Genomic DNA, 15,521 nt, shown 5'->3' on the forward strand with positions numbered 1-15,521 from the left:
ATCTGAAACCGGAACTGAACTGACAGGGAGGGTTTCCTGCCCACTCTCATTCACCTCGCAATGTCTGTGTCTCTGGTTGTTCCACTGCTGTCTGTCGGTAAAGATGGAGCTGCATCTGGCCATTCTTACCCTCGCTGTTTGTCTCTCAGCTGATGCTCAATGTAAGTATAGAAAAATACTTCCACAGATTTTTTTAAATGTGAAAAGCCTCTACAAGGATGTATGATTTAATGAAGCACGCTGATACTTTGAGTAAGCTTTTTATACACTGTGATACGTTTACTTCTGGAGATGTATTTTGATCACCTTGCTATTCAAACAGTTTATGACTAGTTGACTACGAGTGGTCATTATAAGTGGATGTTAAAATCAGCTGTAGAGGACATCCTTGCATTTACAAAGAACTGGTGTGTAGTAAATCAATTAAAAACTTAGCACTTGTGTCAAAAACAAGTGAGTTCTTGCTTAAAACAAGGGGGAAAAACATGATAAAGATACTAAGTAAGAAAAGCATGATTTGCAGTTCATCCTTTATTTCTCTCAGCTTCTGGATGTTTCTAATTTATCTCTTGTCTGTTGATGTTTGTTCCATTTCAGTTATCCACAGGGATTTCAAAATGAATGGATGTTCTGAGACAGAAAAAGAATCCATGTGTGGATCTAATGGAGATGAGATATGGCATGCTGACTTTATTCAAAAGATGGGAGTAAATACATTACCAAATTTTGCAGATGCTTTGCTCTTTCCAGGATTTTATGAATCAAGCGTTGCAGAACAAGAAACATGCCAGCAAAACTTAGCTATATGCATTAAAGCTTACAACAGCCCTCCAGAGGAAATGGGTATGATGTGAATTTGCAAAGTCTTCCTGTAACATATTTCTTAATGTTCAGTTTTTTACATTCAGTAATTCCATATTATGCATTCAGTGTCATCAAGAGAAGAAGACTGGTTTCCCTGTGTATAGATGTCTTTGAATGAGATCAGATTCACTCCTACAAGGTTCAACTCTGTTTCGTGTGTTCCCAGACCCCCCCGAGACGTCCATCTATACGAAGAATGATGTTCAGCTGGGTGTTCAGAACTCCCTCGTCTGTCACGTTACGGGCTTCTTTCCTCCGCCGGTCAACATCTCGTGGACCAAGAACAATGTCATCGTGAAGAATGGAGTTAGTACGAGTCAGTACCGACCGAGGGATGATGGCACCTTCCACATCTTCTCCTCTATGGATATTGTTCCCAAAGAGAAAGACATTTACAGCTGTACGGTGAACCACAGAGCCCTTCAGGGCCAAGTGCAGACCAAAATATGGGGTAAATAAGTCGAAATCAAATCAAAAGATACTAAATCTTCCTATTTCCAGTTGTTTTCCATATACATGATCATTATGTGACGAATGACATCAGCATTACAGCACTGACTAGTGTAACATTCACACCTCTTCCAATGATCAACAGGTGTCCCAGAGATGGCTGCGGTCCCGGCCCGTCTGGGTCCGGCGGTGTTCTGTGGAGCAGGGTTCACCTTGGCTCTGCTGGGAGCAGCTACGGGAATCTTCTTCTTTATTAAAGGAGCTGCAACTGACAACAAGGACACGGCAAAAATAGAAAAACTTTTCATGCAGTGGACCTACCGATAAAGAGAGCTTTTGGAGGATTCTGAATGCAATGATGCAATGTTTTGTGTGCCATTTCTGTGATGCTGGTGTTGAAGATAGATAGATGCATAAATGCAACAATCTGGTTGAACCTCGAAAGTTGATTAAATAATTTCATGAAATCGTTTATCGCTGTGTAGCACTGTTCATAGCTTTATCTACACGTTTTTTCTCAGATAACTTGATGAACTGCAAATGTAACATAAATCGTTGTTTGAATTTGAGTGACTTTAATCAAAAAAGAAGCTTTTGCTACTTTCATACTTCATGTAGTTACTTTTGTCGTGGACTGAAATTTTTCTTTTTGCCGCACTATGTAAGTTTTTTGCCCTAGTGGTTAGTAAAGGAATCTGTATGAGTCTTCTCAAGTTTGTTATTAAAAATTTACTTATACTAATCATTTTTCATATTTTGTACAAAATATCTTTTACATTGTGCATCTTTAAATCTCTTCCAATAATATTTCAGATATATCTATGTCTATATATAATCAATATCTAATATATATTTATAAATTAGTCCTGTCAAACCATTAATCGCATACAGAAAAAGGTTTTTGTGTAGTATATGTGTGTGTACTGTTTATATATTTATTACAGTATGTCTATATAAATACACACCCATACAGTATTTATTTTTAATATTTACATTTATTTATACATATATTAATATAATTTATATTATATATAAATATATTTAATACATAAACATAACATATTTTTCCACATAACATATTTTTCCTCAAATATTTACATGCATGTTTTTGTATTTAGATATACATAATAAATAAATATATAGGGGTGCATAACATTTATAATACTATAATTTATAATAGTTATAATATTACTTTATTTATTTAGTTTTTATAAATAAAAGAATAAACTAAATAATAATGTGTGATAATATTATTAAAAATAAAAAGGTAGGCATAGTTTTAAATATAAATACAATTATTTTATAGAAAACTTAAAATAAAGTTTTTTTATTTACTACTACTTTCTTTGTTTGCATCTTTAAGAAAAATCGCTTTATGTATTCCCCAATTATAAGTCGCTTTGGATAAAAACATCTAAAAACAAATAAATAAAAGCATTTTCATCATTTTCAGCAGGCTTTTATTTAGGCAGGTTGCCGGCAAGTAAGTACACGCGCTTCCAGATTCATGTCAGTACGCAAATGCGCTGTCAGAACATATTTATATAGCACATTTTTTATTTTGGTCGTACCTGCGGACCACTTATGTGCACCTACCTAATAAGCGATATTAGCACCTGAAAGGGCCCCGTGTCAGGACAGGTGAGATGATGGTGGAGATGGCAACAGCAGCGCTGAGCTGGAGCGTTCAAATTAGGCTGCACACAATATCTAGGCTGTAATTATAATTGGATGTGTAGTTATAACCATCTCCTAGTTCTGTATCATGCTTGAAGAAAATTATGGTTTCTGTTTGTGCTTTGATTTGAGTATTGAGAGAGTAGCCTACTTGATTATGGTCACACTTAATAAAACGATTAACTTTTTTATTTTTTTTTATTTCAATGATTAATTTGTGAGAAAAAAAAAACTCATAACCTGGAAGTACAATTCTATAGGTCTGAAGAGACTCATGAAATCACAAGGCAGTTCGCAAAATCTTTTACAGTGCTTGAGTATTGTCCATTACAGCATATTATAATTCATACTCAAAATGCAGAACTGAGATGGCATTAGTTAAAACATTACAAATGCACCTGCAGACTATTTTTCCAGGCATGTTTTTCATCAACGAAGATTTCTTAAAATAGTGTAAAAATCTTTTCTAGTCTCATTCTTGTGAACCCTTATATTTGATTATTTTTGCATTTTAATTTGGCCTGTCATGCCAGCCAATAAAATTAATTATTATTATTATTACACTCTAATGTAATTTTCATAACCAAGTGTTTTTGCTAAAAGCATTAATCTCACACAATTTTGATATATTTCTCTTAAGCAATATTACACTCTTTAATTAAAAAATTTAAACTCTTTAGTTTTAAAAGTTTACTTAAATGCCTTGTTGACATGACATGGCATTTTTACTGTCACACAAGAGAAAAAAACATTTGTAATAATAATTGATATTGTCATTTTAAATGTATTTGTCTTACATGGGCCAATTGTTATAAAAACTGCTTTGTTATTAGATTTTATTATTATTATTATTATTATTTTAGATTTTTGAGCTAAATCTTAAAATTGTCCTATGGTGTGACTGTCTCAAGGATGTTCATTTAACTTTTATCAATTAAAAAGAAAAGCATACAATTTGTAATAAATACCTCAGGCATAATTTTACAAGTGTCTGTTTTAGTAATTGCCAATCATTTATTCATTCATATATTTCTAAAAGCATATGAACATTATGACACTTAAAACTTTGTCCTCATGTCCTTTGTCTTCATGTGCTGTTTTTAAACTCCACTGACAACTTTAATTACTTGCAGGGCCAGGAGTAGTTATTTTACTGCATATTTGTCAGCTACCCAAACATATTTTCCTATCTATACCTTGAAGTATAAATATATTGAGTAAAACAAAATGTTAAAACTTTTCAGTTAGGTGTCAGCGTAGGATATGTACATTGAGATGGGAAGCGAGTTATTAGGTGAAACTGTAGGTATGGGGGCCCCTTTTAAAAAAAACTGCTTAGGGCCCCCGAAACATGTGAGACATATTGTCCATATGTCACATATGCCAAAAAACAAAACCAAAACAACAACACAGAGACTGAAGAGACATGGAGACAGGCTGATGTTGCTTGGGCACTTTTCAAGTGACAAATATCTTTCTGTATATTTTAGATCAGTCGAAGGCCCTGTGTCTGGTTGCAAGTTGACTGCAACATTTCCCAAAGTTGCCTGGAACCATTGCTCAAAAAGTTGCCGCGTGAATCATCAGCCATACAGAAGGATATTTTACAGTGATTCAAGATTCTTCTGAAATAAACATATTGATAAAGAAACATGATGGCCATCAAAATTGAGAGAAACTAAGAGCTTATAAATAGTGTGAGGTAAATAACTGGAACAGAAACTGGGATGTGATAAATCAGAAACTATCGAAACTAACGACCTGGAGCGTAGGAAAAAGGGGAACAGGGGAAACAAAACCAAGACAATGAAACCACACAAACTCAACATCAGTTCCAGTTCTGTTCCCATCAAACTAAAAATGGGACTAACTTCATTTTCACTAACAACATTTACATAATGCCCACTGAAACCATCAGAATACTTATAACTAACCATATAGCTCTTTACCATACAGTTTTCTTAGTGTTTATATAAAACACTTGTTATTGATGTAAATATAAAATAAAGCCAAATAAATCTGGTCCGCTTGTGGTACATTTGTCAGTTATTTTGGATGAATAATCAGGATGAATACAACACCTTTGGTTTTGGGTCATGTCTTTTATTTTATTTGTTTCCGTATGGACACTTATTAACTTATTAGTCTTGTGTTAAAGTTGCCCTCATGTTTCCATTGTCTCTCATCTAGTGTTGATGTCTGGTGAGTCCATGTTCGTGTTCAGGTCTAGTCTTTGTTAAGCTGCACATGGGTTCTTCAAGCTTGTTTATTACATTGACTGAACAGTAAGGGAAAGGGTTAACTGTAGGTATATTACATTACTGGATGTTCAATAAATAATTGAGAAAGCTGGTAATATTTTTTTTTTCAGGAATGAAGGGTCATTGTGTTTAATGTGCTACTGCAATCTAACCTTTATTTGAGCCGTGGTTTTAAAAGCAAGCAGGATATTGTGTAGCAACAGTTGACAGATGTGGAAGGAGCGTCTGATTGGACAGCTGTTTTAGACTCTGACCTCACAAGCATCAACAGTGTATTTGCTGCTCTCAGTTGTGAATGAGAGAGAGGGAAAATGACACTGTTAAAGCTCTTGAATTTGCAACACATTCTAATGCTGTCTGTATTCACAGGAACAGGTGAGAGAAAAAGCCTTTACTAAGAGATGCTCAAGAAAAGCTATAGCAGTAGTAGACATGCTGTGTTTTTTAAGAGCAACATTTTCTTAAACGCTGTTAGTTGTGATGGTTTTCTGGTAGTGGACCATCTAGCATAATAAAGTTGGTACTGGATAGATACTTTAGATAACAAAATGAAAACGTGACCCTGGACCACAAAACCAGTCATAAGGGTCAATTTTTGAAATTGACATTTATACATCATGTGAAAGCTGAATAAATAAGCTTTCCATTGATGTATGGTTTGTTATGATAGGACATATTTGGCTGAGATACAACTATTTGAAAATCTGAAATCTGAGGGTGCAAAAAAAAAATCTAAATATTGAGAAAATCGCCTTTAAAGTTTCCAAATGAAGCTCTTATCAATGCATTGTTCAAATCAAAATTGAAGTTTTATATATTACAGTAGGAAATTTCCAAAATATCTTCATGGAACATGATCTTTACTTAATATCCTAATGATTATGATGTTGTTTTTCAGCTAATGGATATTATTTCCACACATGGAAACAGTGCATCTACAGCTCTCCTGATCTCAATGACATGGAGTTCATTGAAGGCTTGTACTTCAATAAATATCCAGTCATTAAGTTCAACAGCACTGTGGGGATGTTTGAGGGGTTTTCAGATCTTGGAGTACAAACTGCAGAACTGTGGAACAATGATACAGCAGTCTTACAGCAATTCAAGGCTGCAGTTGATACATACTGTAAGCCTAATGCTAAACCTTATGAAGCAGCAATCTATAACAAAAAAGGTATGTGACGAGACTCATAACTCTTCTTTGGTAAAGCAGATTTAGAAAGTCTGTCATGGGACGACAGTACATACAGTAGGAAGTGATTTGGGATGTGACTGTTGTTGTTTCAGAGCGTCCAACAGTGAAGCTCAGTTCAGTGATGCCAGGTGACAGCACACATCCAGCTCTGGTGAAGTGCAGCGCGTATGACTTCTACCCTCAACCAATCAAAGTCTACTGGCTGAAGGACGGTGTGCAGGTGACCTCTGACGTGACCTCCACTGAGGAGCTCCCCAACGGAGACTGGTACTACCAGATTCACACCATGCTGGAATACACTCCCAAATCAGCTGAGAAGATCTCCTGCGTGGTGGAGCACGCCAGTTTCACCAGACCCATGATCTACGACTGGAGTAAGAGACAACACGTGTCATGTTTACACTTATATAGCATCAGTTAACCCTCAAGATGAGATATGTGACCTGTCCAGTTGCCACACTTCAACTTTCTATATTTTACAGTTACACTGTGGTCTGAATACTCCATGCTGATTGGGTGATTGTACCATAGAAACCGACAAACTGAGTGACGTACATCCACGACGTCTGTTCACAGTGGCATCATTAACTTTTCATTAACTAAGTCTATTAGTGATGTAAAGCATGCTGCAAAAAGACATGCAAAATAATATCACTGTTTATTTACATACAGTAATAATAATAGCAAACTAAAAAAAAAAGTTTGTTGTTGAGACAAACTTTAAGTTGGCTTGAGAAAGCCTGACCAGAAAGTTTGAAGAAGTTTAAAGAAGTTAGAAGATTATAGTTTAAAGTTAGATTGACAGATTATTTGAAAGAAAGAAAGATATATTAGTTCAATTCAATTCAATTCAATTCAAGTTTATTTGTATAGCGCTTTTTACAAAATAAATCGTTACAAAGCAACTTTACAGAAAATTATGTTTCTACAATATTTAGTAGTAGCTAGTAGTTTGTGCACATTTGACAGGATTTTAGAAAAAAAATAAAAATAATAATAATAATAATAATACAAGACGTAGTCAGCTAGACGATGAACTATCAATATTATTAATTAAGTTATTATATGATTCAGTGACACATGTAGCAATAATTGTTAGTTCTGTTTGTTGATTCAAGGTTAGCATCATCTGAGGTCCTCTGAGGGTCAGCATCATCTCTTCTCAGGTGTTCTGGATCCAGACTGGAGCTTGTTTAAATCCTAGTTACCACGGGATGTAAATCCCGTGGCGAAACATAGAAACAAAATACAGACATCATTAGCATAGCTGCTGATCCAACAAAGTAAAATTAGTTTAACCCAAGTTAATGAATAAAAATGCACCTTTGAACAGATGCAACTACACTCACAATTAAAAAGATACATTATTCGAATGCTTGGCGAAAGAGATGTGTTTTTAATCTAGATTTAAACAGAGAGAGTGTGTCTGAACCCCGAACATTATCAGGAAGGCTATTCCAGAGTTTGGGAGCCAAATGTGAGAAAGCTCTACCTCCTTTAGTGGACTTTGCTATCCTAGGAACGACCAAAAGTCCAGCGTTTTGTGACCTTAGGGTGCGTGATGGGTTGTAACGTGGTAGAAGGCTAGTTAGGTACGCAGGAGCTAAACCATTTAGGGCCTTATAGGTAAGTAATGATAATTTGTAATTGATACGGAACTTAATAGGTAGCCAGTGCAGAGACTGTAAAATTGGGGTAATATGATCATATTTTCTTGACCTGGTAAGGACTCTAGCTGCTGCATTTTGGACGACCTGTAGCTTGTTTATTGACGAAGCAGGACAACCACCTAGAAGTGCATTACAATAGTCCAGTCTAGAGGTCATGAATGCATGAACTAGCTTTTCTGCATCAGAAACAGATAACATGTTTCGTAGCTTGGCAATGTTTCTAAGATGGAAGAATGCAGTTTTTGTAACATTGGAAATATGATTTTCAAAAGACAAATTCCTGTCTAATATAACACCCAGATTTCTGACTGTAGAGGAAGTAACAGTACATCCGTCTAGTTGCAGATTGTAATCTACAAGATTCTGTGTAGTGTTTTTTGGTCCAATAATTAGTATCTCTGTCTTATCCGAATTTAATTGGAGAAAATTGTGTGTCATCCAATCTTTTACATTTTTAACACACTCTGTTAGCTTAGATAATTGGGAAGTTTCATCTGGTCTCGTTGAGATATATAGCTGAGTATCATCAGCATAACAGTGGAAGCTAATTCCGTATTTTCTAATAATATTACCAAGGGGCAACATATATATTGAAAATAGAAGGGGACCTAGGACGGATCCTTGTGGCACTCCATATTTTACTGATGATAAATGAGATGACTCCCCATTTAAGTAAACAAAATGGTAGCGATCGGACAGGTAGGATCTAAACCATCTTAGAGCCTGCCCTTGAATACCTGTATAGTTTTGTAATCGATCTATGAGTATGTCATGATCTATGGTGTCGAACGCAGCACTAAGATCAAGTAAGACTAGAAATGAGATGCAGCCTTGGTCTGACGCAAGGAGCAGGTCATTTGTAATTTTAACAAGTGCAGTTTCTGTGCTATGGTGGGGCCTGAAACCTGACTGAAATTCTTCATACAGATCATTTTTATGCAGGAAGGTGCTCAATTGAGCAGACACAACTTTCTCTAAAATTTTAGACATAAATGGAAGATTTGAAATAGGCCTATAATTTGCCAGTACACTAGGATCTAGTTTTGGTTTCTTAATAAGAGGCTTGATAACCGCCAGCTTGAATGGTTTTGGGACGTGTCCTAAAGTTAACGACGAGTTTATGATATTGAGAAGCGGTTCTTCGGCTACAGGTAACAGCTCTTTCAGTAATTTAGAGGGTACAGGATCTAATAAACATGTTGTTGGTTTAGATACAGTGATAAGTTTATTTAGCTCTTCCTGTCCTATGGTTGTAAAGCACTGCAGTTTATCTTTGGGTGCGATGGATGAAACTGAAGTGTTAGACGCTGTAGAATCTACATTCGCTATTGTATTTCTAATGTTATCTATTTTATCAGTGAAGAAATTCATAAAGTCATTACTATTTAACGTTGGTGGAATATTTGAATCAGGTGGCGTCTGGTAATTTGTTAACTTAGCCACTGTGCTAAATAAAAACCTTGGATTGTTTTGGTTATTTTCAATGAGTTTGTGTATATGCTCTGCCCTAGCAGTTTTTAGAGCCTGTCTATAGCTGGACATACTGTTTTTCCATGCAATTCTAAAAACTTCTAAGTTAGTTTTTCTCCATTTGCGTTCAAGACTACGAGTTAATTTCTTGAGAGAGTGAGTATTACTGTTATACCATGGTACAGTACGTTTTTCTCTAACTTTTTTCAATTTGATTGGGGCAACAGCTTCTAATGTATTAGAGAAAATAGTGCCCATGTTGTCAGTAATTTCGTCTAATTCGTGTGTATTTTTGGGTATAATTAGCAGTTGAGATAGATCAGGCAGGTTATTTGCGAATCTTTCTTTGGTGGCTGGAACAATAGTTCTGCCCAGACGGTAACGCTGCGACATATAGTTAATATCAGTTATACGCAGCATGCACGATACAAGGAAATGGTCTGTAATATCATCACTTTGAGGTACGATATCTATAGCAGTAAGATCGAGTCCATGCGATATAATTAAATCTAGTGTATGATTAAAACGATGAGTGGGCCCGGTGACATTTTGCTTGACTCCAAAGGAGTTTATTAGGTCAGTAAACGCAAGTCCTAATGTATCATTTGCATTATCAACGTGAATATTAAAATCTCCCATGATTAGCGCCTTATCAACTGTAACTAGAAGGTCTGAGAGGAAATCTGCAAATTCTTTTAGGAATTCTGTATACGGCCCTGGTGGTCTATACACAGTAGCCAGAGCAAGAGATACATTAGATTTCTTTTGCATGTCTGACAGAGTAACATTTAGCAGAAGTATTTCAAAAGAGTTAAACCTGTATCCTGTTTTCTGGGTAACATTGAGAATATCACTATATATTGTTGCAACACCCCCGCCACGACCAGTCTGACGGGGCTCATGCTTATAAGTTTAGTTAGAAAGAATGACAGATAGATTAGTTAGAAAGGATGATATAGATTAGTTCAAAAAAATGATATAGATTAGTTTGACAGAAAGAATGCATGCGACTAACATGTTTCTAGCATGATTAGCAAGCATGACTAGCATGTCACTACCATGTTTCTAGCATGACTGGCATGTTGCTAGCATGTTTCTATTATGATTAGCATGCGAATAGCATGTTTTTACCATGACTAGCCTGTCGCTACCATGTTTCTAGCATGTTTATAGCATGATTAACATGCTGCTACCATGTTGCTAGCATGTTTCTAGCATGATTAGCAAGTTACTAGCATGTTGTTAGCATGATTACCATGTTGTTAACATGTTTCTAACATTCGACTAGCATGTAGCTAGCATTTTTCTAACATGATTAACATGTTGCTAACATGTTTCTAACATGATTAACATGTTGCTAACATGTTTCTAGCATGATTACCATGTTGCTAACATGTCGTTAGCATGTTTCTAGCATTATTAGTATGTTGCTAACATTATTAGCATGTTGCTAGCATGTTTCTAGCATGATTAGCATGCGACTAGCATGTTGCTAACATGATTAGCATGATTTTAGCTTTTTGTTAGCATTGTTTCTAGCATGATTAGCATGTTGCTAGCATGTTTTTAGCATGCGACTAGCATGTTGCTAGCATGATTTTACGGTGATTAGCATTTTGGTAACATGTTTCGAGCATGATTAAAATGTTTGCTAGCATGTTTCTAGCATGACTAGCATGCGACTAGCATGTTGCTAGCATGATTAGCATGTTAATAGCATGTTGCTAGCATATTGTTATCATGACTAACATGTTGCTACCATGTTTCTAGCATTATTATCATGCGACTAGCATGTAGCTAGCATGTTTCTAACATGATTAGCATTCGACTAACATGTTGCTAGCATTATTTTAGCATGATTAACATGTTGCTAGCATTTTTCTAACATGATTAGCATGCGACTAGCATGTTTCCAGCATGACTAGCATGCGACTAGTATGTTGCTAGCATGAGGCAAGTTGCTAGTTTAATGATTAGCATTATTTTAGCATGATTAACATGTTGCTAGCATTTTTCTAACATGATTAGCATGCGACTAGCATGTTTCCAGCATGACTAGCATGCGACTAGTATGTTGCTAGCATGAGGCAAGTTGCTAGTTTGATTAGCATTTGGTAGCATGATTTTAGCATGATTAACATGTTGTTAGCATGTTTCTAGCATTCGACTAGCATGTTGCTAGCATGATTTTAGTATGATTAGCATGTTGTTAGCATGTTTCTAGCATGATTAGCATGTTTGCTAGCATGTTTCTAGCGTGACTAGCATGCAACTAGCATGTTGCTAGCATGATTTTATCATGATTAGCGTGTTGCTATCATTTTTATAGCATGCTTAGAATGTTTGCTAACATGTCGCTAGCATATTTCTAGCATGTGAATTGCATGTTGCAAGCATTATTTTAGCATGATAAGCATGTTGCATTGCATTATTTATAGCATTATTAACATGTTTCTAGCATGTTACTAGCATGATTAGCATGTTGTTAGCATGTTTCTTGCATGACTAGCATGAGACTAGCATTTTGTTAGCATGATTTTAGAATGATTAGCATGTTACTAGCATGTTTCTAACAAAGCGACTAACATGTTGCTAGCGTTATTTTAGTATGATTTAGAATTTTCTAGCATGATTAGCATGTTGTTAGCATTATTAACATGTTTCTAGCATGTTACTAGCATGATTAGCATGTTGTTAACATGTTCCTTGCATGACTAGCATGAGACTTGCATTATTTTAGAATGATTAGCATGTTGCTATCATCTTTCTAACAAAGCGACTAACATGTTGCTAGCGTTATTTTAGTATGATTAGCTTGATGCTAGCATGTTTCTAGCATGATTAGCATGTTGCTATCATGTTTCTAGCATGATTAACATGTTGCTAGCATGTTGTTAGCATGTTTCTACCATAATTAACGTGCAACTAGCATGTTGCTAACATGATTTTACCATGATTAGCATTGTTGCTAGCATATTTCTAACATGATTATCATGTCGCTAGTATGTTTCTAGCATGATTAGCATTTTACTAGCATGTTTCTAACATGATTAGCATGTTTTGCTAGCATGACTAGCATGCAACTAGCATTTTGATAGCATGGTTAGCATGTTGTTAGCATTATTTTACCATGATTGTCATGTTGCTAGCTTGTTTCTAGCATGATTAGCATGCGAATAGCAGGTTGCTAGTTTGATTAGCATTTGGTAGCCTGATTTTAGCATGATTAACATGTTGTTAGCATTGTTTCTAGAATGACTAAAATGCGACTAGCATGTTGCTAGCATGATTTTAACATGATTAGCATGTTTTTAGCATGATTAACATGTTGCTAGCATGTTGTTAACATGTTTCTAGCATGATTAGCATGCGAAAAGCAAGTTGCTAGCATGATTACCATGTTGCTAGCATGTCGCTAGCATGTTTCTACCATAATTAACATGCAACTAGCATGTTGCTAACATGATTTTACCATGATTAGCATTGTTGCTAGCATATTTCTAACATGATTACAATGTCGCTAGCATGTCTCTAGCATGATTACCATATTGCTAGCATGTCGCTAGCATGTTTCTAGCATGATTAACATGTAGCTAGCATGTTTCTAACATGATTAGCATGTTGGTAGCATGACTAACATGCGACTAGCATGTTGCTAGCATGATTAGCATGTTGTTAACATGTTTCTAACATGATTAACATGGGACTACCATGTTGCTAGCATGATTTTACCATGATTAGCATTTTGCTAGCATGTTTCTAGCATGATTAGCATATTGCTAGCATGTCGCTAGCATTTTTCTAGCATGATTAGCATGTTTCTAGCATGACTAGCATGTTGCTAGCATGATTTTAGCATGATTTGCATTCGACTAGAATGTTTCTAGCATGATTTACCATAGTTTACCACGATTTACCATAGTTTTCCATAGTTTACCATTATTTACCATGATTTACCATAGTTTACCATGATTTACTATAGTATACCATGATTTACTATAGTATACCATGATTTACCATGTTCAAGTATGATTTACTGATTCTAGTATGATTTATCATAGTTTACCATGATTTACCATACTTTCCCACGATTTACCACGATTTACCATAGTTTACCATGATTTACTATAGTATACCATGATTTACCATGTTCAAGTATAATTTACTGATTCTAGCATGATTTACCATAGTTTACCACGATTTACCATGTTCAAGTATGATTTACTGATTCTAGCATGATTTATCATAGTTTACCATGATTTATGATCTATGATAGATAGAAAGATAGATCACGACGCACACACAGAAACATTAAGGAGCACAGAAACTTTTTTCGCTGCCCTGACTTGAATTCATTTATTTAAATTATATAATTGTATACACTACTTTATCTCAAATTCTGATTTAAAGCAGGTAGAAAGCTACATCTAATAAGCTGAAACCACTGTTGTCCTTCCAGTCAAATATGTCACTGTAAACATCAGTAACAGCTTTAAGCTGTCAGTGCTGGTAAATGCCCATGGTATAAGCAGGATAATCCACGGCTAGTGGTGCATTGAATTAACAGAGTGATGTCTGTCCCTCACAGCCCCACCGGCCCCTGAGTTTGAGTGGGATATTCAACTATTATTCATTATGGAATCTGCTGCAATGCTGCTGGGAGTCATCATAGCTGCTGCTGGATACATTTACTTCAAGATAAAAACATCAGAACTGTAGAGGTGAGAGCAAGCCACTGATATAAATCTAGTCCAGTCATAGAAATTTAAACTATGTTTCTTATAGTAAAACTGTACTATAACTAAATTATAAATATCATAGCACTTTTTAATTAATCACTCTTTTTATTTTGATAGACAAGTTCCTAGTACTACGACAGTGATGGTAAGTTTTAAATTTTACTCATATATTTGGATAGCACCTTAGCATTTCTGTGCAATCAAACATTACCTCTACTGATCTCATTACCTCTACTTTATCTCTGCTGAACCATCAGCCTCAGTAACATGAATATAAATCACTCAAATGGCAGGTCCTCATACTGACTGAAAGGAGCATCATCATGGAGAAGCACAAACATGAATATTACACATCGTCCAACTCTTCAACTGAAGCTTCAGAATAAAAAAGAGGAATATAGCATTGTATCTGGCCATTTCTCTGGCTAATATTTCAGCATCTTCAGGCAATATTGGCAGTAAATAATGTGAATGATTGAGGGACTCACACTCCTGAATCTCGGATCATGTTGTCTTAACAGTTTCTCAGTTTCCTCCATCGACCCTCTTTTCTCACTCTCCTTCTACATCTTACACTCTTTCTGTCCTCATTCTCTTCTTTTCTGTGTTAGATAAATAAATGTATAAGTTTATAAATAGTGTTGCGTGTTTCACAATTATTGTCGTATGTTCCACAATTATTGTCAAGTGTTCAGAAAATGGACTGACTGCCTTGGGGAAGAAATTGTTCTTGTGCCGGGCTGTTCTGGTGCTCAGTGCTCTGTAGCGTCAACCAGACTGTAACAGTTCAAAGAGAGAGTGGGCTGGGTGTAAGGGGTCCTAATTAAAGGTGCACTCAGGGCGTGTCCAAATCCACTTTTGCCACTTTAACGATGGAGAAACAGCTGGCGCACCCAGGTGCATGGTCTAAACCGGTTGTCCATATTCACTTAATGAGTAATGGGTGTTTTTTGGGCGTAACATGCAATAAACCAATCAGAGTCTCATCTTCCATTCCCCTATTTACCTCAACATGAGAGGCTATTAGGGCGATTCTCGTGGTAGTTTAGTAGCTCTCCCCTTTTCCAAGAAGGGTCGCCTATGAGTGGGCTACTCTGAATTTGGAGTTCTCTTTGGAATCCATATGAAACTGAGTTCTCTGTTTTTTCCCCAGAGCGCTCCAGCATTATTTCCACAGATCCAGTTGATGACTCTA

The 15,521-nt window shown here is 35.9% G+C and overlaps 2 protein-coding genes across 2 annotated transcripts; both read left to right on the forward strand.

Annotated features, from left to right (window-relative positions):
• LOC127951797 (H-2 class II histocompatibility antigen, A-U alpha chain) lies at nt 1-2,056 on the forward strand. Its single transcript, XM_052549837.1, has 4 exons — nt 1-161; nt 598-843; nt 1,031-1,315; nt 1,460-2,056. Exons 1-4 carry the CDS (start codon nt 104-106, stop codon nt 1,639-1,641), a joined length of 771 nt encoding a protein of 256 aa, XP_052405797.1. The 5' UTR covers nt 1-103; the 3' UTR covers nt 1,642-2,056.
• A 3,425-nt stretch (nt 2,057-5,481) lies between these two features.
• Nucleotides 5,482-14,964, forward strand: LOC127951798 (H-2 class II histocompatibility antigen, E-S beta chain). Its single transcript, XM_052549839.1, has 6 exons — nt 5,482-5,627; nt 6,151-6,426; nt 6,540-6,821; nt 14,176-14,308; nt 14,444-14,471; nt 14,620-14,964. The coding sequence occupies exons 1-4, from the start codon at nt 5,564-5,566 to the stop codon at nt 14,304-14,306; spliced, it is 753 nt and encodes a 250-aa protein (XP_052405799.1). The 5' UTR covers nt 5,482-5,563; the 3' UTR covers nt 14,307-14,308; nt 14,444-14,471; nt 14,620-14,964.
• The last annotated feature ends 557 nt before the right edge of the window (nt 14,965-15,521 follow it).

Source organism: Carassius gibelio, chromosome B3 (assembly GCF_023724105.1).
Source record: "Carassius gibelio isolate Cgi1373 ecotype wild population from Czech Republic chromosome B3, carGib1.2-hapl.c, whole genome shotgun sequence".
NCBI classification, from domain to species: Eukaryota; Metazoa; Chordata; class Actinopteri; order Cypriniformes; family Cyprinidae; genus Carassius; species Carassius gibelio.